Source organism: Pseudorca crassidens, chromosome 1, assembly GCF_039906515.1.
Source record: "Pseudorca crassidens isolate mPseCra1 chromosome 1, mPseCra1.hap1, whole genome shotgun sequence".
Taxonomy (NCBI): domain Eukaryota; kingdom Metazoa; phylum Chordata; class Mammalia; order Artiodactyla; family Delphinidae; genus Pseudorca; species Pseudorca crassidens.
In genome coordinates, this window is record NC_090296.1 from 26,250,675 (window position 1) to 26,270,226 (window position 19,552).

The 19,552-nt window shown below is 52.7% G+C and overlaps 1 protein-coding gene across 9 annotated transcripts in view; it reads right to left on the reverse strand.

Moving 5' to 3' along the window:
• Positions 1–4,183: 4,183 nt before the first annotated feature.
• The window catches only part of TMEM63C (transmembrane protein 63C), a 135,115-nt gene continuing 119,746 nt past the window's right edge, over positions 4,184–19,552 (reverse strand). For 8 of the 9 annotated variants that reach the window (XM_067729507.1, XM_067729487.1, XM_067729541.1 and 5 more), the window contains 9 exons: positions 19,245–19,351; positions 18,127–18,213; positions 17,490–17,555; positions 14,616–14,778; positions 14,275–14,380; positions 13,761–13,928; positions 11,419–11,528; positions 9,961–10,029; positions 4,184–7,116 (listed from right to left, as the gene is read on the reverse strand). In XM_067729507.1, coding sequence (XP_067585608.1) covers positions 6,916–7,116; positions 9,961–10,029; positions 11,419–11,528; positions 13,761–13,928; positions 14,275–14,380; positions 14,616–14,778; positions 17,490–17,555; positions 18,127–18,213; positions 19,245–19,351 — 1,077 coding nt within the window. In that variant the 3' untranslated portion in view covers positions 4,184–6,915. The remainder of the gene's footprint in view (positions 7,117–9,960; positions 10,030–11,418; positions 11,529–13,760; positions 13,929–14,274; positions 14,381–14,615; positions 14,779–17,489; positions 17,556–18,126; positions 18,214–19,244; positions 19,352–19,552) is intronic. The other variant, XR_010941430.1, reaches the window with a different exon arrangement.

Genomic DNA, 19,552 nt, shown 5'->3' on the forward strand with positions numbered 1-19,552 from the left:
AAGCCATCCTAAGCATGGGTGCTTTCACCTCTCTTGAAGGCCTCTCTTCCACTTGTGTGTGTGTGTGTGTGTGTGTGTGTGTGTGTGTGTGAGTGAGAGAGAGAGAGAGAGAGAGAGAGAGAGAGAGAGAGAGAGTGTGTGTGTGTGTGTGTGTGTGTGTGTGCGCGGGGCGGGTAGTTCCTTCCTCCTCCATTCCAGGTCTCAACCCTAGAATCCTCTCTCTCTTCTCCTCATTCCATCAGCCCATACCTCGCGTCCTACACAAAGAACCTCCCCTCCCTCACCGCCCCCTTCCCTCTCCAGCTACCACCCTATTTCTTTACTTCCTTTGATAGCAGAACTCTTCAGAAGAGTTGTCTTTCCTCGCCGTTCTCACGTCCTCACTCCTGTACGAGGATGGTAACCCATTTCAACCAGGCTTTCATCCACCCACCATCTTACCGTCAAGGTCACCAACAATCTCTATCCTGCCAAACTCAGGGGCCGTGTCTCAGTGTTCATCTTCCTCTTCTGCTCAGCAGCACCTGGAAGTGTTGATCACCCCTTCTTCTATCTTTAAACATGGAGACATGTTAACATACACAAAAATCAGAGCCTAACAGATCTCCATGTACCCTTCACCCAGAATCAGCAGTGAAGCAACTCAAGACCTCCCCCTGCCCTTTTCTTTTGCTGGACAGTTTCAAAGCTAATCCCAGACATCATGTTCTTTCGCTCGTAAAGTCTTCCATATGAATTTCTAGCTGATTTTTTTTTTAACCTTTTAACTCATGCTGTCAACATACCTACCAAGATGAACAGTTATCTCCTCAACATCACCTAAGAACACCCAGTTCATATTCAAATTTCCCTGGTATCTAAAAGATGTCTTTCTGCAGCTGGTTTGTTCAATTCAAGATGCAGTCAGGGGCCACACACTGTATCTGGTTGTGCCTCCTAAACCTCCCGTTCTCTACCAGCCTCTCGCCTCCTCCCCCAGGCTATTGATCTGTGGGTGAAACCTGCTTATTTGTTCAGTGGCAGGTCCAGCATTTGACTTGGATGGTGCTTCTTGGTGGCGTCTTTGAGCTCATTCCTCTCTGCCCCGTATTTGTTGTCAAGTGTGATTAGAGCTGGGGTCCCCCTTCCCCTCTGAGTCCCTTTCTTCCCTTGGCTTCCGGGACACCAGGCTTTCCTGGTTTCCCTCCTTCCCCTCTGCCACTCCTTTTCAGTCTCCCTTGCAGATCCTCCTTCCCATCTCTCTCCGACCTACGCTTGCGCCTGTAGAGGTCGCAGCCAGTCCCATGCGTTCAACACCATCCGGACGCTGATGACTCTGGAGTTTACTCCTCCAGCCCAGCTCTCCCTTACTCCAGACTCTGTATCCAGCCACCTGCCCAACGTCCACACAAGGCACCATCTCAGACGTAACACAACCAAAACGGAACGCTTGGTCTTTTTCCCAGACCTGCTCCTTCCCAGTGTTCTCTGCTTTGGTAAACCAGCTTACCCAGTTGTTTAGGCTGAAGAACTGGGAGTCATCCTTACCTCCTTGCTTTCTCTCAGACCCCCCCATCGAATCTATCCAGGGATCCCCAGGCCCTATTCCGAATTTCACTACCTGTCTCCTCTTTCGCTGCCCTGTCCTTGGGTGAGGTACTGTACTGTCGCCCCCTGGAGGCCTCGAGTCCCCAGCGGGGCTTTCTGCTTCCGTCTTGTCCCCACCCAGTGGCTAGTAAGGAGATCATGTCTCTCCCCTGCTCAGAACCCTCCAGTAGCTTAGCCCATAGAGCCCCATGGTCCCCTCAGACCTCGCCTCCTTCCTCTCTTCCCCTCGCTCACTCTGCTCTGGCCACTCTGGCCTCCTCGCTGGTCCTCGGGCCCGCGTTTAGTCCCCACTCGCTTCATGCAGCCTCCGCTGGCTCACGTGTCTCATGTCATGTTCCCACAGAGCTCGTCCCCCAACCTCCCCATCTCTAGAAAGCCCCCCCATCCTGCTTTATTTTTTCTTCAAAGCACCTGTCCTGACCTCCCACTATGTAAATTTGTTTACTGTACTTATAATCTATTGCATTCCACATGGGAAGGCTGTCAAGAAAGCCACTTTGGGCTCTATGTTTGGATAGAAGAGGAGAGGCTTCAAACCATTGCTGCAGGTGATCAGACAGGCAGAAATGACCCCTGAAGCTGGTGTGTGTGTCTCTCTGGCCCAACAGTAGTACTTACTGCAAAGTAAGATGATTACAACAGAAGTTGTGCCCACGCTAGGCATTAACTGCTTGTAAGCCCAAAGGAAAATGCTTGTTTGGGCCTAATCTTTACCTACCGGGCACCTGCCTTCTGAGCTCTCTGGAGGCAGAGTGAAGGGAGGAGAGGTTTCCCAGCCTATGGATTTGTAACTACGCACAAGCCACAGGGCCACCCCCTCCCCGAGGTGAGAGGCAGTGTGAGGTGCTGAGAGCAGCTTGCCTGGTTCCAGGGCCGTGAGGCTGGGATGGTTCCTTCCGGCTCCACGAGAGCCTTGCTCACTCAACCCTCCTACACACCAGAGTCACCGGGGGGATTTCGTAAAATAGAAGTGTCCGGGCCCCTCCCCAGTAATTCTGGCTCGTTCGTGGAGGGGGCCTGGATGTTTAAAATCTCCCAGGATACTCCAATTTGCAGCTGGGCTAGAGACCCAGCACTTGAAGCTTCAGAGATGCTGGGCTGCTGGTTGTCAAGGTGGGACCTCAGATGTTCAAAAAACAGCCTCTGTTGAAAACACCTGTGAACTGTCTTCCCATAAGCCAGGCTCCGCCACGCTTCCCCGGGCCCTTCACAGAGCGAGCTCAGAAACCCAGAGTCCGCCAGCATGGAGCTTCCCGAGTGACGGCTTTGGGAGGGTGGCGGGGAGCTGCCCCAAGCTTGGCCTCCAGGCACAGCCTCCTGGAGCCCAGGGCCCTTCTGCCTCCTCCCCAGTCCCACAGAGCCCAACCTGGCACTCAGTCTGGTGCACCAATGCCCTCTTGGGCAGAGCCCCATGGAGCTGGCATCCTGGACCTCCCTGGCACCAGGCCTCCCTCTTGGCCATCTGCCCACTCCCCGCCTCCTTAACCCCCTGATCCCCATTCCCAGGCAGCAGGACCTAGCCCCTCCCACCCGGCCAGGGTGGTCTTCCTACTCCTTTCTCCACTGAAGCATCTCTTGTGGATTTCATCTGACTCGACTTGGAAGATAATTGCTTTGAGGGGAGAGGGGTCAAGGGGATGGGCCCTGGCCCCCTGCCCGGGTTCACACCATGGGGGGCTTTGAGCCCTTGCCCATGGGTGGACTATGGAAGCTTGAGGAGAAGGTCCAGCGAGGGGGGCTCAGGAGCATCGCTTGGGCACTGTGCCCCGAGAGTGGCCTCTGTCCTCACGGGGAGCGGCGGGGGAGGAAGCCCCCCTCCACACCCTGTTCCCTCTGTCCCTGCGGCTGAATCTGCTCTATTCAGTAATGAGACAGAGTGGTCAGCCTCCCGTCCTCCTGCTTTCAGGATGAGGTGACCAGCCTAGGGTCAGCGAGCTAGCTAGAGGAAGGGCCAGTACACACGTCCCCCAGGGCAGGGAATTTACCCACCTTGCCACAGGTGTGACAGCAGACATAACTACCCTTCGCTAGAGGGTTTTCTTCTCCTGTGCAGGCCTGCTGTGACAGCCCCACATACCCGCCTAATGCCCAGCCTCTCCCTGACCTCCCCCTGCCCTCGTGCTGCTGGTGGAGGCTGATGCTGCCTCCTGCTGGGGGCTCCCACCTGAAGTCTTCGTCTTGTCCAGTCCGGCTGCTCATCTGGCCGGGGGCCCACTCTCAGGGCCCAGCACTCACCCCAGGGCTTCTGCTGCCCAGGAAAGGCTGCCCTGGTGGCTTCCTGAGTAGCTCATGGACCGGAAAGTTCTCCTCTACTGCTCAGGGGACTCTCAGAGCATCCGCAGTGGAAAGAGGCAGATTCACTTCCTGTTTCTCCAGCAGATGAGGTAGCATTTGCCAGGCCTTCCCCTGTGAGGACAGGGGCCAGGGAAGGCCTCAGGGGTCAAGGGTCCCAGAGTGGCAGCTCTGGCCCCAGGGGCCAAAGCCACAAAGCAAGATGTGGTGCTCCAGCCTGGCCACCTCAGGGAGCTCTGGCTCCTTCTGGATGGAGGGAAAGCCCCGCTGGGCTGGTTCAGATGCAGAGGCACAGGCCAGCAGAGGTTGGGAGGACTTGTTTATTCAAGGCACGGTCATAGCGTTAGTAACAAGAAGGTTCGGCGTTCTGACACATTGCTTTAGTGGTGATGGCCAAGGCAAGTCCACACTCCCCACCGGGGTCCCCAGAGGATGCAATGCTGCTGATAGGCACTTTGCTTCCAGAAGTGTCTGAGGAAGAGGCAGGCAAGCATGGAGCTGCCCTAGGCCCCGGGAGGGGCATTTCTCAAAGGCTCTAGGCAATACCTGGTCCCCCGAGGCAGCTCCCTCCAGAGAGGATCAGGTCTGAGAGGCGGGGCCTGGGGGAACAGATGGGGCAGGGGCGGCTGGGAAGTGGGCAGTGGGGTGGGGTGGATGGTGGTAGGCGGAGGCCAGTGGGTGAGAAGCGTGTGGGCCGAGAGAGCAGGTTGGAGGGGAGATGCTTGAGGAGGGCCTGGATGTGGCGTGTAAGGAGCCAAAGTACGCCCACACCCGCAGCAGTGACCACGGGAGGTCGAGCGGCTGTGGCCAGGGTCTCCGGGAAGAGTAGAGAAGCCAGTAGACGCAGCAACTTTCCCAACATCCTCACCGTCTTCTCTCAGAACCAGACTGCACTTGACCCAGATTCAGAGGGGGAAGCCCCAGCCATGCTGCCGTAGCATCTGCTGGGACCTTTCCATATGTAGCTTCCACAGGCTGCCAGCAGGGCAGTGGGAGGCGAGACAAGCAGCAGGAACAGTCCCGCAGGGGCTGCGGAGGCCGGGGCGGATGCCAGCAAGTAGTGCCAAGTGAAGGCAAGCCCTCAGGCCAGCTTCGGGTAGGACGGGCCTCGCCACACACCTGGGCGCGGGGCAGGGCCTGGGGCTGCCACCTCCCCATGGTGGGCAGGGCTCCGTGCTGGACTGTCCTGGAAAGGACCACTTCCCCAGTTGGCTGGTGAAATGCTTGGGGGAGATAGCCCTGCGGGGCCTGGGTTTACGAGGGACCAGCTGGGTATTTCCTCCTTATTCCTACCCGGACGAGGAGAGACAGCCTCCTCCCAGATGAGCCAGGCTCTCTGGAAAGATCCCTCACGCCAAGGTCTGGGCTGAGCTCTCGGGGGAGGGCAGTATTTGCCCCTCAAGTGCTACTTCTCCTCTGGGGTCAAGCTTGAAGCTTCTGGAGCCAGGATGTGGGCACGGGTGGAGCAGAAGTGAGGCTCAGGTGATCTGAGCTCAGGAGCACGTGTGTGCCCGGCAGCCGGTGGGAAACACCCAGGTGAGGTGAACCTGGACGCCCACCTTCAGTAGGTTGGCTGCAGGGGCCCAGACCTTTGGAGGAGGGCGCTCAGGAGAGCTCTAGAGCGTGCAGATCCCATTTGACTTGGTTCATTCTGGTGCACCCAGGCCCTGGCCAGCCCTTCTTCGTGTCCCCCCAGCTGGCTGCCTGGTGGTCCTGATGGGGGCCTGTCCCCAGAGGCCTGCACACCCCCAGCCTGCAGCAGTGGTGGCACCAGCGTTGTTCCCACTCAGGATTCGGCTCCTCCAGGCCTCAGGTGGGGGCCGCCCCGGGAGGGCAGCCTTACTCTGCCTGTCCATGGAGGACGCAGCTCCCGCCTGCGCCCCTCAGTCCCCCGCAGGGCATCCGCAGTGTCTGAGCCAGGACCACACTGGAGGCCACTGGACTGCTCTTCAGTGCAGAGCGCAGGGCGGCCCCGAGAGGAGAGGAAGGGTCCTGCTCGGAGGCCGGGGAGAGGCCAGTGCCTTCAGTTTGCAGCAAGGGCTTCTCACCCTCAGCTACCCCCCACCTTGGTCACCCTGGGGGCCTAGGCACTCAGATGGGTATGCGGCCGGAGCAGCTCTCAGTGGCCACATCCTCGACCTTGGGGGTCCTCTCATTAGGCCCCGGGGCTTGGGGGGGTATATCGGGTTTCTCATCACTCAGCGTTTTGGGAGAAGACCTCCTTCCATGAATTCTGCCTCTGCCCCGCCCACCTTACAGTAACCAGCAGCCTTCATCAAAATGCACACAGGTCCCGTTTAATGAGCCCTGCGTGACCACATCCCAGCTACTCCTGCAGGAATAGAAAGAAGGCTCTCTACCCTGCTGCTCCTGGGGACATCTGATGAGGGGCAGAGGAATAGGAAGGGGCTCAGTCGCCTCCTTTAAGTCTATGGTCTCAGCTGCCCCTTCCTGCGGGCCGGTGCAGAGACTTTCTCTTTACAGATCCCCGTGCAGGGAAACCCGGAGGAGGTGGCCGTCTGTGTCTTGCTGGCGAGGCCAGCACACATACCTTTGCTTCCTCAGACTGCAGGAGAGGGGTGGGCCGGGAGTGAGGGTTAGGGTAGGACAGCAGCAGAAGCTCCTTGGGCAGGGCAGCTGGTGGAAGGGTGGCGACGACCCCAGAGAGTCTTCAGTGGGCTTCCTCCTGCCTCTTCCCTGATGTGAACCTTCTCCACCATGACCCCAGGAAGTCCCCCAGGCTTCAGTCTCTGTGCTCAGGGCTCCAGCCCCTGCTCCCAAGACATGGTGCTCGCCGGTATCCTCCATCCCATCCTGGGGTCCCTCGACACTGCCTGTCATCTCCCGTTCTAGCTGGTCAGCAGGTCGGGGCCTCCACGTGGCCGACAGATAGCCGGGGCTCCGTTGGGGCCTTCCCAAAGTCTGCAGGAGGTAGTGGGGCGGCGGTCCAGGCCACCCTCTTTGCCTCCCCCTGCTGGGCTCTCCCCTGGCCGCCACTCCCGGCTGGCGTCGCCAGGTGGAGGCCTTGGGTCCTGGTCAGTGGTACTGGCTCTGGCCCTCCAGTTCCAGCCCTTCCTGGAACTGGGCCGAGTCCAGCTCCCTTGCAAAGCCCCTCACACCACTCTCCTCTTCTCCCTCTTCCGGCTGTCCGTTCATGGTGCCGTAGGTGTGCCGGGCTGGGGAGGAGGCTGGGGTCAGGTTCATCTCCGGCTCTTGCAGCACGGTGGCCACATACAGCTGCTCGGGACAGAGAGGGGAGATGGGGTGAGGTCACATCTGGGGCAAGGCCCTGGGCACACGCTTCCCCCTCACGCTTTACACGCAGAGCCTCTGCCCCTCTAAGCCGTGGCTCCTTCCTTCTTCCCCCGCAGCCCAAGTCCTGGCCATCCCGCCTGCCCAGCTGCTCTCGATCATTTATCGAGCATCTGTGTGCTCCCTGGGCTGGTTAGTGTGAGTCTCCTAGTCTACTCTTCAGCACACGTGCCATTCATTCTTGGTTCCAGGTCAGGCTGAACCCAGGGGGTGATGACATGAGTCTCCCTTACACTGGGGTCTGGAGGGACCCCCCCATTCCTGAGCTAGCGCATTTTCTAACACAGCTTCCGAGGTGCAGCCAGCTCCCTCGGGCTGTGTCATTGGTTGGCTAGGATTTGAAACTGAGGCTGCTAGCTGAGGTCTTGGTCATGTGACCTGTGAAATCCAGACATGGGCCCAGGAATGCCTGCGATGGCAGCAGACTAGAAAAATACAAGAAGTACTAGGGTCAGAGCTGTTTGTCACCCTTTGAAGGGACTTTTAAACCAACTCCTTATTTTGAAAATAGGTAATTATTGGGTAGAATTAAACCTTTCCTGTGGGAATTTATTTCAGTGAAACTAAACAGCCCTAGTTGATGAGAGAACACTCTTTCTACAGAAGAACTGAGGTATTTTCATAAGGCCAAAATAAACCCCATAGATGACTTTTGGGTTCTGAGGGAAAAATGGTAACTGAACGATGGAAGAAGCCAGCAGTCATCCCTGAATCAGGGAGTCACTTCAGCACCATTAATGGCAATAAATGGGATATTATATATTGCCTGGTGTGACTCACAGCACTGCCTGTAATGTGTTCTATCTAGCCCCTAGTGTCGAACTTGAATCTATCAAGCCTGTGGATCTAACTTCTAGTTTTCAGGAAATACAGGAGATAGTGTAACCTCCTGTAAGACACCATGAAGAAACAGCCAGAAAAAGCCAGAAGTTGGGACATTCTGCAGGACTCCTGGCTTGGTCTCTCCAACAAGTCATAAAGCAGAGACGGTGCTAAAATAAAAGGGACATGCACAGGTGCCAGGTTAATCTCGCACAGAGCCTGGATTGGATCTTGGTCTGGACAAGCTGTAAAAGATATTTCTGGAACACGTAGGGCAAGTTGAATATGGACTGGGTATTTGAAGAGGTAAACATGCATATATGTAGAAAGACAGAGATTGTTAACTTAAAATGCAGGTTATAAAATAGTGTACAGTATTATGTCATTAAAAAATATCTATATATCTGAAAAAATATACATTATCAGTGGTCATCTCTAGGTGGTAGAAACATGGACTTTTAATTTTCTTATTTTTGCTTCTCTGTTTTTTCCCCATAATTATCTACAACGCTTAGACCCCTCTGTTATAATAATGAAAGATTTAAAAAAATCAATTCCAGGAATTTTTTTTTTTAAAGCTCGAAGTCTAGAGTCTGACAGACCTGGTTCAAACCTTGTTCTGCCACTTCCTTGCATAGTAGTACTCTAGGGTCTAAATTAATTCACCTTTGTGAGTCTCAGTTTCCCCATCTGTAAAATGAGGATAAAAACCCCCTACTGTGCAGGTTTATCATAAAGATCAAGAGCGAGAATGGTGACGCGTCTAGTTTGTAAGGTTTCAATAACCGATTGATTACAATATTCCAGAGGGGTCATCTTGGAAGGGCCCCAGGGGAGATGCTATGTGAAGAGAGACTTTCCTGCTTCGAAACCTTTGTTGTCTCTCTGGTACTGGAGCTCCTTCTTGCCTGCCACCTCCCAGAGCTCATCAGGCCCTATCTGTAGGGTTCGTTTCAGAGTGAGGCAGACCTGTAGTTCTAGGCACCTGGTGTGGGCACATCCGCCCACTGTTGCGTCTGTGAGCTTTCACCCAACGCTGCCATGACTAAAGGGCCTCCCCTCGCACTGGTCCCTGCCGCCCACTCTGCATTTGCTCCAGGCCCCAAACTGTCTTAGGTTCCCCGGTGCTCCAGATTCTCTCTTCGGGGTCTTTGCACAGGCTGATCCTCTTCCTTGAATGCTCTTCCCCCACACACTCTTCCACCTGGTAACCCCTACTCTCCCATTCCTGGGGTCGGATTAGATGTTCCCTCCTCCGGGAAGCCTTCCCTGAGTGCCCAGGCTGGCTGGTACCCTTCTTCAGTGCTCCCCAAGGCACCCTGGCATCGGGGCACGGGCTGACCCGGTACCCTGCTCAGTGCATGCATCAGTGGCCCTGCAGCCACACTTGTGGCCGGGCTGCGGGCGAGCACTCACGCCCCTCCAGGCTGAGCCACAGTGTGGGAGCCAACGCCCAGCCTGCTGGACCCCCCGCACTCTGAGTCCGGCCTCGTCTCTTCACAAGCTGACGGACTCACTCATCCGGCACTGCCCCTGCCTTACCATGCGGTGCAGACTTCCAATAGCTCGCTGCGGCTCTATCTGCGCCACTCTGCCTGGCCCCTGTGCCCTTGGAGGCAGCCTTCGGTCCTGAGGCTGAGCCCCAGCAGGGCCCTGCGTCTACACGACTGAGCTCCCTGTGGCTGGGTTCGCCCTGACTGTTCTTGTCCTCTCTGAGCTCCTTCTAGAGAATGTCCTGGAGTAAATCCCAGATCTTCTATCTTTCTGAAGGCTCTTCAGCCAGGGCCACGGGCTGCTGCATCAGAGGAGGGGGTCCAGGGACGCCCGGCTCCTCCCCAGTACCCAGGGTGGCCACTAACTGCTGGTATCCCCGCAATGCTGCTGGAGTAGCCCACCCCTGCAAGCACCCGCCTCCCGACACGTCCCAGGTCGAAGGCACTGACTCACAAGGGAAGTTGGCGTGGAGGAGGTGCTGCTGGGCTCCAGGTCAAACACGGTCTCCATCTCCTCCTCGGGCTGCAGCGGCGGAAGAGACAAGGAGGGTCACGGGGTGCCCCCACCCTCCCCACGTCCAGAGAAGCCTGGACCTTAAACTCAGGCTTAAGGGGCCTGCTGCTCCCCTTAAACTCAACTCATCTTCTATTTTTCCAGACCCGCAGTCCAGCTGGCAGGGCTGAAGCCCAGGGGGACAGAGAGTAGACTGGGAAGCTGGGGAGACCCTTCTGAAATATTCCATTCGCAAGGACCACAGTGGGAGAGAGTAAGCAGAGTGGAGGCTGCGGTTCAAAGATGAGACTGCTCTGACTCTAGGAGAAGCCTTGACTTCCATAATACCTTATCTCCTGCCAGAATTTCCCCTCTATCTCTGTAATGAAATGAGGGGTTAGGTCCCCCGTCACCTTCTGTCTCTAGAATGGACCCTTGAGTAACCAGATCCCAGATCCCGTTGTATTGGGAAGACAGAGCCAGAGGCGTCATTCGCTCTGGTCCTTCACTAGCGTGGACTCGGGCAAGGGGATGGAGGAGGGTCCAGGTAGAAAGGGCAGCAGGCACCTGTGCCCAGGGCCACAGATACGGAACCACTGGAAGCAAGAAGATCCTCTTCTCAGAGGCTCCCTGCTCTGACTCAGCAGGATGCTAGTACTTTAAATCAACTTTCTTTCTTATTTAAATTCATTTGAAAAGGAAACAATTCACTCTTATGAACAGAAATCCTGTGTCAGTTGCTGTAAACAAGGTTAAGTAGAAAAATAAATGTGTGACCATGAAAAATATAAAATGTTTTAGTCCACTGGAAATCATTCCCGTACACCTCTACGGTCACTCCACTTTAGGAAGTGCTGATCTAGAGCACACAGTCCTGTTGGCATGGATTAGATCCCTTCTCTAATAATTGGCTCGGCCCCACTGGCAAAGAGCCGAAAGAGTCATGGGGCCCAGGGAGCCAGGCCTCCCTTCCAGACAAGTTCAATATCCTGAGATTCTTAAAAGTGAGATGACTGACCCCTTTCCCCAGGTTATCCTCCTTTACCACCCCCTCTTTTACTCCTTCACTCCATCCTCTCTCTCAAGCCTCCGTGCCTTGGAATGGCCCTCGCGGCTCAGTGGCTGATTAGGCTCACATCGTAGGAGGGATGGGCCAGCAGCCTGTGGTTCGGAGGAGATGAAAGAGGGGAGAAGAGGAGAGGACAGCTGTCTTCTGGATTTCCCCGCCCCGGGAGGTGTGATTCCGGGGCCAGTGCAAGGATACATGCAGCACGTACACCCGGCACTGAGTCTGCACATCCCGTCATCAGAGAGGAAGGCAAGAGCCTCTCGTCATCGTGGTGCTTCGGGTGGGCGTCCAGGAGCTGTGTGCCCTGGGACCGGGAGAACCTGCGGAGGAAAGCCAGGCTGGCGACTCACCTCATAGTCAGACGCTTTCCGAAGTTTCCCCAGAAAAGTGCCAACGCAGGCCAGTATCATGGAAACGATAAGGGTGGAGAGGGAAAAGAAGGTGATGGCGTGTAGCGGCCCTGCAAGGAGAAGGAAAGGCATGGGCGTGGCGCTTGAGGCCCAGAGCTGTGGGCAGGGGTGCCGGCTGAGATGCCGCCCGGGCTGACAGATGCCTGGGGCCCAGCTCAGCACCCCTGTAGGAGTTTGGAGCCTGGGGCAGAGATGTCCCTGCCCAGTTCTCCCCTTAACAACTTGATCAATGAGCCCGACACAGGGACATCAACCCTCTGTGCTATTTGGCCAGTTTAGGATTTGGCATCCAGTGGATTCCATGAAATAAATTAATTGACTTAAATATCCACTTAGGTGCCCATTAAACGTCCTCCTTGATGTCAGTTACCTTCCACCTCACGGTCCCTGGGAAGTATCTCTGAGTCACTCATTTATGCCACTGCCCCAAAATACAGTCAGTCTCAGACCCACACCTTTTCTTGTAAGCCCTTTTTAAAAAAATTTTTTTTAAATTTTATACTGGAGTATAGTTGATTAACAATGCTGTGTTAGTTTCAGGTGTACAGCAAAGTGACTCAGGTATACATATACATGTAACTATTCTTGTTTCAAGTTCTTTTCCCATTTAGGTTATTACAGAGTGTTGAGCAGAGTTCCCTGTGCTATACAGTAGGTCCTTGTTGGTTATCTGTTTTAAATATAGCAGTGTGTACATGTCAATTCCAAGCTCCCAGTCTATCCCTCCCCGACCGCCCTGGTAACTATAAGTACATTCTGTAAGTCTGTGAGTCTGTTTCTGTTTTGTAGATAAGTTCATTTGTTACCATTTTTTTTTTTTGAGATTCCACATATAAGCGATATCATATGATACTTGTCTTTCTCTGTCTGGCCCTTGTAAGCCCTTTTGGAGCGAGTGTGCTCGGTTACACGTGCTAATGGCATGGAAAAGCAATTCAGAATTTTTGTTTGGGGATGTTTGGTAACTTTTTTATGGTAGCAGTTTTCTAACTACATGAATATTGAAAATCAGTCTTTACAGTCAGAAGTTATTGCATAATGATGTTTATTGTTGTGTTTTTATAAAAGCAAAAAATGATAAACAACCTCAATATCCCAACCATGGAGAACTGACTAAAAGTGACAGAATTTCACGCAGACGTTAAAAGGCGTGTACTCAACAGTATTTTGATAATGCAAGAAATTGCTAAGAACATAATGTTCAGTGAAGAAACTCAGGATACAAGTCTGAATAGTATAAAGTGGACATCACAGTTTTGTAAAGTAAGAGTAAACCAATAAACTCCCTCCACTTTGCCCTGTCCCCCAAAACGTATGCACAGAGTGAGGTGTGGGAGCGATAGACATGAGGCTGTAGGGGAGCTGGTAGGTCATTCAAATTTTGATCTTTCAATTTTCTCTATTTTTGATAATAAACATGCAGTTCTTTAGACTTAGAAAAAAAGCATTATTAAAAAAATGAAGTCTGCTGGGGCAGGAAAGGCTTCGGGGGCGACAACAAATGGACAATGCATATAAATAACTGTGAGCTGAACGTTGCCTGACACCCCTGTGACAGGCAGTGAAAAAACATGGACTTTCCCTTCTCCACACCACTGAGAAGGTTAAGGTCAAGTGTCTTGAGGGAAGGCAAGTGTGGGGGGTGGGGGGGAAGAAGGAGGACGGGGAGGTCAGCATGAGCCTTTTCTGAGACTGGGAAGGGGCTGGCAGAGACTGCTGCCTGGGGCATGGGTGGCTCTGAGGGGAAAGAGCCGGGGGGTTCCAGTATGTGGCCTGTGGGGCCTCTCTCTGTGAGGGTGTCTCTGAGCTCAGCTGGGCGGGGTCAGCAGCTTTGTGTAGCCAAGCTGGCTGCTGGGGCAGGCTCTGAATCCTCCTCTAGGTTTTTGACAACACATAAGGCCAGGCATCTTCTAGGATCCCAGAGGGAATGTCTTGCGAATGGAGCCTGTTAGCTAATATTTTATTTCCTGCCAGTCTTGAGTTAGAATGAAGGAATAGGATTTTTTAAAAATTTTTTGTTTGTTTTGCTTTGGTTTTGCCCTGAAAGTTGTAAACCAAAATGTATATGATTTGGACCACGCTGGTCCTCCGCTTAGCTTCCAAGGTCTGCCGGGACTCTAACACGAGCCCTCAAGGCCTAGAGAAGGCACTGGGCTTTGCCCTGTTCCACAAGTAACACCTTGCGCTTCCCAGCCTTTTTCTGCTCCTCCAGAGTTGTTGAGGGGTGACGGAGCCATGGGGAACGGGCAGAGGCGGGATGCTGGGGCGGGCTGGGTACCTACCTAACCGCAGGACGGAGAAGAAGAGCATCCAGAGCAGACCCAGGAGCGGTGCGAAGACGGCCTGGTGGACGGCAGCCATGTGGATCTGCTCGTTGAGTTTGGTGGGTGCATAGGAGTAGTACATGTTATAGCGGTCCGTGACATGCTTCATGCACAGGTAGAGTAGCCCTGGGGGCCGGGAGATGGACGCACGCTCAGCGGCCGTCCCAAGGCTCCCCACCCAGGCCTGAGATGCTAGATTCAGGTCTGTCAGAGTGGCAAGGGCCAAGAACAGGCTGTGGGAGCTCCACGGTGCTGACCTCTGGGACCAGCAGCTTCCCTTGAGCCCCTAGAACCTATTCTGTCAACAAACATCCTATGTAAACAGCCACCCAACCCCTGACTGGCTTGGCTCTGACCTGGCCCCTCCCACCCTTCCGACAGGCTGTCCCTCCTGATCTAGGAGGGAGCTGGATGCTGTGGGGCTCCCAGTCCGAGGGTGTGCAGTCCCCAGGGAGCTTCAGGGATGACTCACCGAAAGGAACAATGATGGGGCAGGTGATGCTGTACGCCATCACCACGCTGAAGACGTTCAACGTCCACGCGTACTCGCGCCCATACTGGAAGTCCATGGCCTGGTTCTGGGGCAGAAGGCAGGGGTCCTCCTCAGGTGGCCTGGTCCACTTGGCTTGCTGCTTCTGTGCTCCTTGTCTGGGATGGCAACCTCCCTTCCAACCCTGGTGTCCGAGAAGCACCTCGCCCCACCTCACCATGCCTCCCACCTCCGGTCCCTCCGTGCTTCTAACAGGCCCCCTTCCTGACACCCGCCCAAGGGAAACTCTGAGGGCTGTGCTCAGGGAAGGGCCTGGCCCTCACCATTCTGATGTGGACTCTCTCCGGCTCCGACCTGGAGAAGAAGAGGCGGGTGGTGTACAGAAAGAGTGACCCCAGGCGCAACAGCTCCATGCCTGTGCCAATCAAAGCTGACGTGATCACGTAGTTGACAAAGAAGGCGCCATTGTCTGGCAGGAACACACACCTGGGTGGAAGACAGCCACAGAAGCCGGGGAAGAGGGAAAGGGCAGAGGTATTGGGAGGAAGGAGGAGAGAGAGGAAACGAATTGAGGAAGTGGGGATGGGGTGGAGGTAGAGATGGGGAGAATAGCTTTCCAATACAGTCATCCCTCGGTATCTGTGAGGGATTGGTTCTAGGAGCCCCTGTGGATACCAAATCCAGGGATGCTCAAGTCCCTTACATGAACTGGCATAATATTTGCATATAACCTAGGCACATCCTCCTGTATGCATCCTCCTGTATACTCTAAACCATCTCTAGATCGTCTATAATGCCTAACACAATGTAAACAGCTGTAGATACAACGTACATGCTGTGCAAGTAGCTGCCTGCACACAGCAAATTCAAGTTTTGCTTTTGGGAACTTTCTGGAATTCTTTTCCTGAATATTTTTGATCTGCAGTAGGTCAAATCCGAAGATGTGGATATGGAGGGCTGACTGTCTACGTGTGTTCTCAGACCAGTTTAAGTTAACAAGGGCCCTTCTGAGCAGGGCTGGGGGTGGTCTATGGCATTTGTGGATGGGTTAGGAGATACATGCACTGGCTTGCTCTAAAGAAGGGCTGTTTGACGAATGGATAAAGAAGATGTGGCACATATATACAAAGGAACATTACTCAGCCATGAAAAGGAACGAAATTGGGTCATTTGTAGTGACGTGGATGGACCTAGAGACTGTCATACAGAGTGAAGTAAGTCAGAGAGAGAAAAAAATCGTATATTAACACATATATGTGGAATCTAGAAAAATGGTACAGGTGAACCGGTTTGCAAGGCAGAAATAGAGACACAGATGTAGAGAACATACGTATAGACACCAAGGCGGGGGAAGCGGGGGGCGGGTGGTGGTGGTGGGATGAATTGGGAGATTGGGATTGACATGTATATACTAATATGTATAAAATAGATAACTAATAAGAACCTGCTGTATAAAAAATAAATTAAAATAAAATTCAAAACAAATAATAAAGAAGGACTGTTTGACTTGGATCCACAGACCCTGGAGAGTCCATAAGTAGAATTTTGCGGGTCTGTGACCTTGAATAGGGAAAAGATTATATCTTTACTTTCTCCGATTTAGCACCTCCTTCCATTAAGAGCATGGGCAACAAATCACAGCGATGTCAGCCATAGCCATGAGTCTGTCACCAGTTGAAATGAGGTATTTTCATATCGTGTTGTACTTATTGCTGAGCCCTTATGATACCATTTGTGCTCATCATCATTTCAAAATGATGCTAGTTATTAGTCAGGCCACTAAATTAGACATGCTAAATTCACATGATTGAGACTTTTCTGTCTGCACATGCGTGTTTCACATAGCTAGCTGGCCGACTTCAACTAGTAGTCATTCAGCCACCTGAATGGATGGGCACACTGCCTGTTCTCACGCTGGTGACCCAGGCATCTCTGTTGCTTTCCAGTGTCTCCATCTACACAATTCTGTCACCTTCCTTGAAAAGAGAAATCTGTAAGCCCCTGGACATATTTCATAACTCCTTCAAACACTATTCTTTCTTGAGGGCATCAGAGTTGAGTCATGAACTCACAATTCTTTTCTTTCTCATATACAAACTGTATTGAAGATAATGACCTAGCCAAAGATGAACTCACTCATCTTGGAAAAAAATCAACTTATTACAGTTATAGTTTAATTGTAGAAAGCTTGGAGAATTCTGGTCCTTGCCCTATAAAGCAAGCTATGAAAGCTTGAATGTCATTTGCAATAATATACCTTTGAAAATTGGGACTTTCAACATTTGGAACCCTAAAACCAAAACAAAACAAAAAAGAAAGTGGCTGGATACCTAACACGACATGCATGTTGCCTTGTCAAAAAACCACTCCCCTGCCCAACTTAATATTCTTCTTCTAGGTAAGTAACATCACCTTTCACACCGATGCCTTTAAAACAATAAAGTGTAACTTTTGCTTGCCTACCTTTAGAATGCAGCAGCCTATTATTAAACGTGTTAATAGAGATTGCATTACAAATTTGAATTTTAAAGTATTTTGATAACTATGTTTCAGCATAATTGGTTTTTGTTATAACCCAGGTATTTTGTACGTTTAAAGAAATCTACTCAGAGTACAAGTAAAACTGGCAAAATCTGAACAAGCTCTGTGGATTCTTTCAACATCAGTTTCCTGGTTGTGATATTGTACTATAGTTATGCAAGATGTTACCATTGGGGGAAACTGGATAAAGGGTACATAGGGGGCTTCCCTGGTGGCGCAGTGGTTGAGAGTCCGCCTGCCGATGCAGGGGACACGGGTTCGTGCCCCGGTCCAGGAAGATCCCACGTGCCGCGGAGCGGCTGGGCCCGTGAGCCATGGCCGCTGAGCCTGCGCGTCTGGAGCCTGTGCTCCACAATGGGAGAGGCCGTGGCAGTGAGAGGCCCGCGTACCGCAAAAAAAAAAAAAAAAAAGGTACATAGGACATTTTTGGGGGCAATTTCCCTCAAATCTACAATTAGTTCATTCAGAGAAGGAGTCCCTGGGCTTTACCCCCAAAGGGGTCCATGGCACAGGAAATGTTAAGAGGCTGCCTAATGAGAGTGTTAACATGCATTCACCTCTACCTGTATGAGCAAATAAAGGATACACATATCCACCTGGTGTGAAGCCCCAATGCACACTGGGAGTACACCTGAAACATGCACTCTAGTACTCACTGGAACCTGATGGATGCCTGTTCCAGATAGTAGATGTCAAAGAGCCAGCGGAAAAAGACATCCAAACTAGAATAAAGAATCAAGCACAAGAAAAAGAACAAGAATAAAGCAGACCCTTCAGTTAATGAATCTATGACTTAAGGTCTGGGGTTCAGTTCCTCTTGGGCTGGCCTCCTTCCTTTCAACCTCCCTTGCCCAATCCCCAAAGACTCTTGCATCTTAATATTCTAGCTGGCCAATCCACACTGCCTCTCTTCTTAATGCTGGGCGCTAACCCTTTGGTCTTTCAGCTCAAGGCCTCCCCTCTAGCAAACCTTTGCCAGCCATTGCTCCCATAGTGTTCTCTCCCTCTTCTGAATTTCTACTGCACATTCTTCCCACCTTGGGCTGTCAGTTAGCTGATAGGTACAGCTTGTTTCCCCAGCTGGAGGATAAGCTCTTTGAGGTCAGAGTTCATGGCTGACAGCCTAGAGTTCACATGATACCTGACTCATGCTAAGCTCAGGACAGGCACTGGACTGTCATTTGAGGAATGGATTTGCAGCAACCAGAGGTGGGCCTACAGTGTCTGAAAGAGGAGGTTCCAACTCTAGGGTGAGCCTGGCTGACAGAGGAGAGAGAATTGGAGGTGAGGTACCTGGTCAGTCCCATAGAGGGCAGAATGACCACCATAAACACCAGAAAGATGTAGCACTTGTGCACTATGATCAGATTCTGAGCTGATCTAGAAGGAAACAAAGAGAGACATGATAAGAACCAAACGCCTTACTACAGAATGAAGAGAGAGAGAGACGGCTACCTGGCCTAGAAAATGGTTTCACAGTGCATACCAGTGCCATCTCCACGGAGCACTGTGGGCTGTGCTGTGGCTGGGAGCAGCAGGAAAGAATAGCATGATCAACTAGTGATGTCTGCCTTGGGCATAAGAAAAGGAAGGGAAGGCACACACATACCATATACTTGACATCTCTGTTCAAGGGACATTACTAATGATACTCAGAATTCTTGCAGAGTTTCAATAAGCAACATGAACCCTGTTCTTGGCCAGAGGAAAGACCAGTAAGGATTTCTGTTAAGATAAACCTCCTGGCTTACTGCCTGATAGAATGATAGAAACTTTTGGTGCAGGAAATAACTTTTGAGACCCACGCAGCCTTCAGGCCAAAGCAGGTCCACCTGCCCCAGCATACGGTAAATCCTTTCTAACTAATTAGCTCCTACCATAGAACTATTAGTGCTAATAAATAGGAAATAGCTCTTAATTGTTTAAGATGTGGGCACTGTGTAGGCACTGTGGGTCTGCAGTCAGATTGAGTGCAGGGGCTCCTCTGCTCTGGCCATAGCAGCTCTTCTGACATTTTCCAAACAAGTCCTCCTCTCTCACTCTCATCCTCTGCCCTCTGCCTGGAATTCCTGGCGCTGTCTATCTCTGCCCGCAGCTCCAGACCCTCAGCGCGTGGCTGGAGGCTGAGGGAGCAGCCCGAGGAGGGCTGGGTTTTGACCCCACATGCCTGGTATGGTGGCCCTATCTCAGCATCCCTGAGCCCAGAGGCCCAGAGGCAAACCCGTCCCCTCTTTCCAAAGAAAAAAATATCGTTAGTGTTTTGGGATGGTTTCAGGCATCAAAGCCACCCCATATCTATTCCATTCCTGAGGCCAGACAGGAAGCCAGAGTCCTAAGCTGGTGGGGTTTGGGGGGACAGAGGGAGAAGCAGGTGCCGAGAGCAGGGCTAGGAGGGGGGGCCCCCAGCTCACCTGGTCCAGTGGGCTTCAAGGAAGGCGGACAGGTAGACGATCAGAGGCAATATCACCGTAAAGGCCCAGAGCAACAGGGAGGGGAAGAACTGGGTCACGATGGGGCTCTGTAGGGGTGGAGCGGAGAAGGGCAGAGAGACGTCAATGCGAGAAGCTCCATTCTCCTTGCAGGCTTCCCTCGCCTTCGCCCTCGTCCCTGGCCTCTTCTCCAGCTCAGCCCCAGAGCAGGCCTGGTGTCCCCGAGGCTGCACAGTGCGCCTGGCCTTTCTGACCCGCCTTCCTGGTCAGGGGTCTGCCCAGCCGGGGCG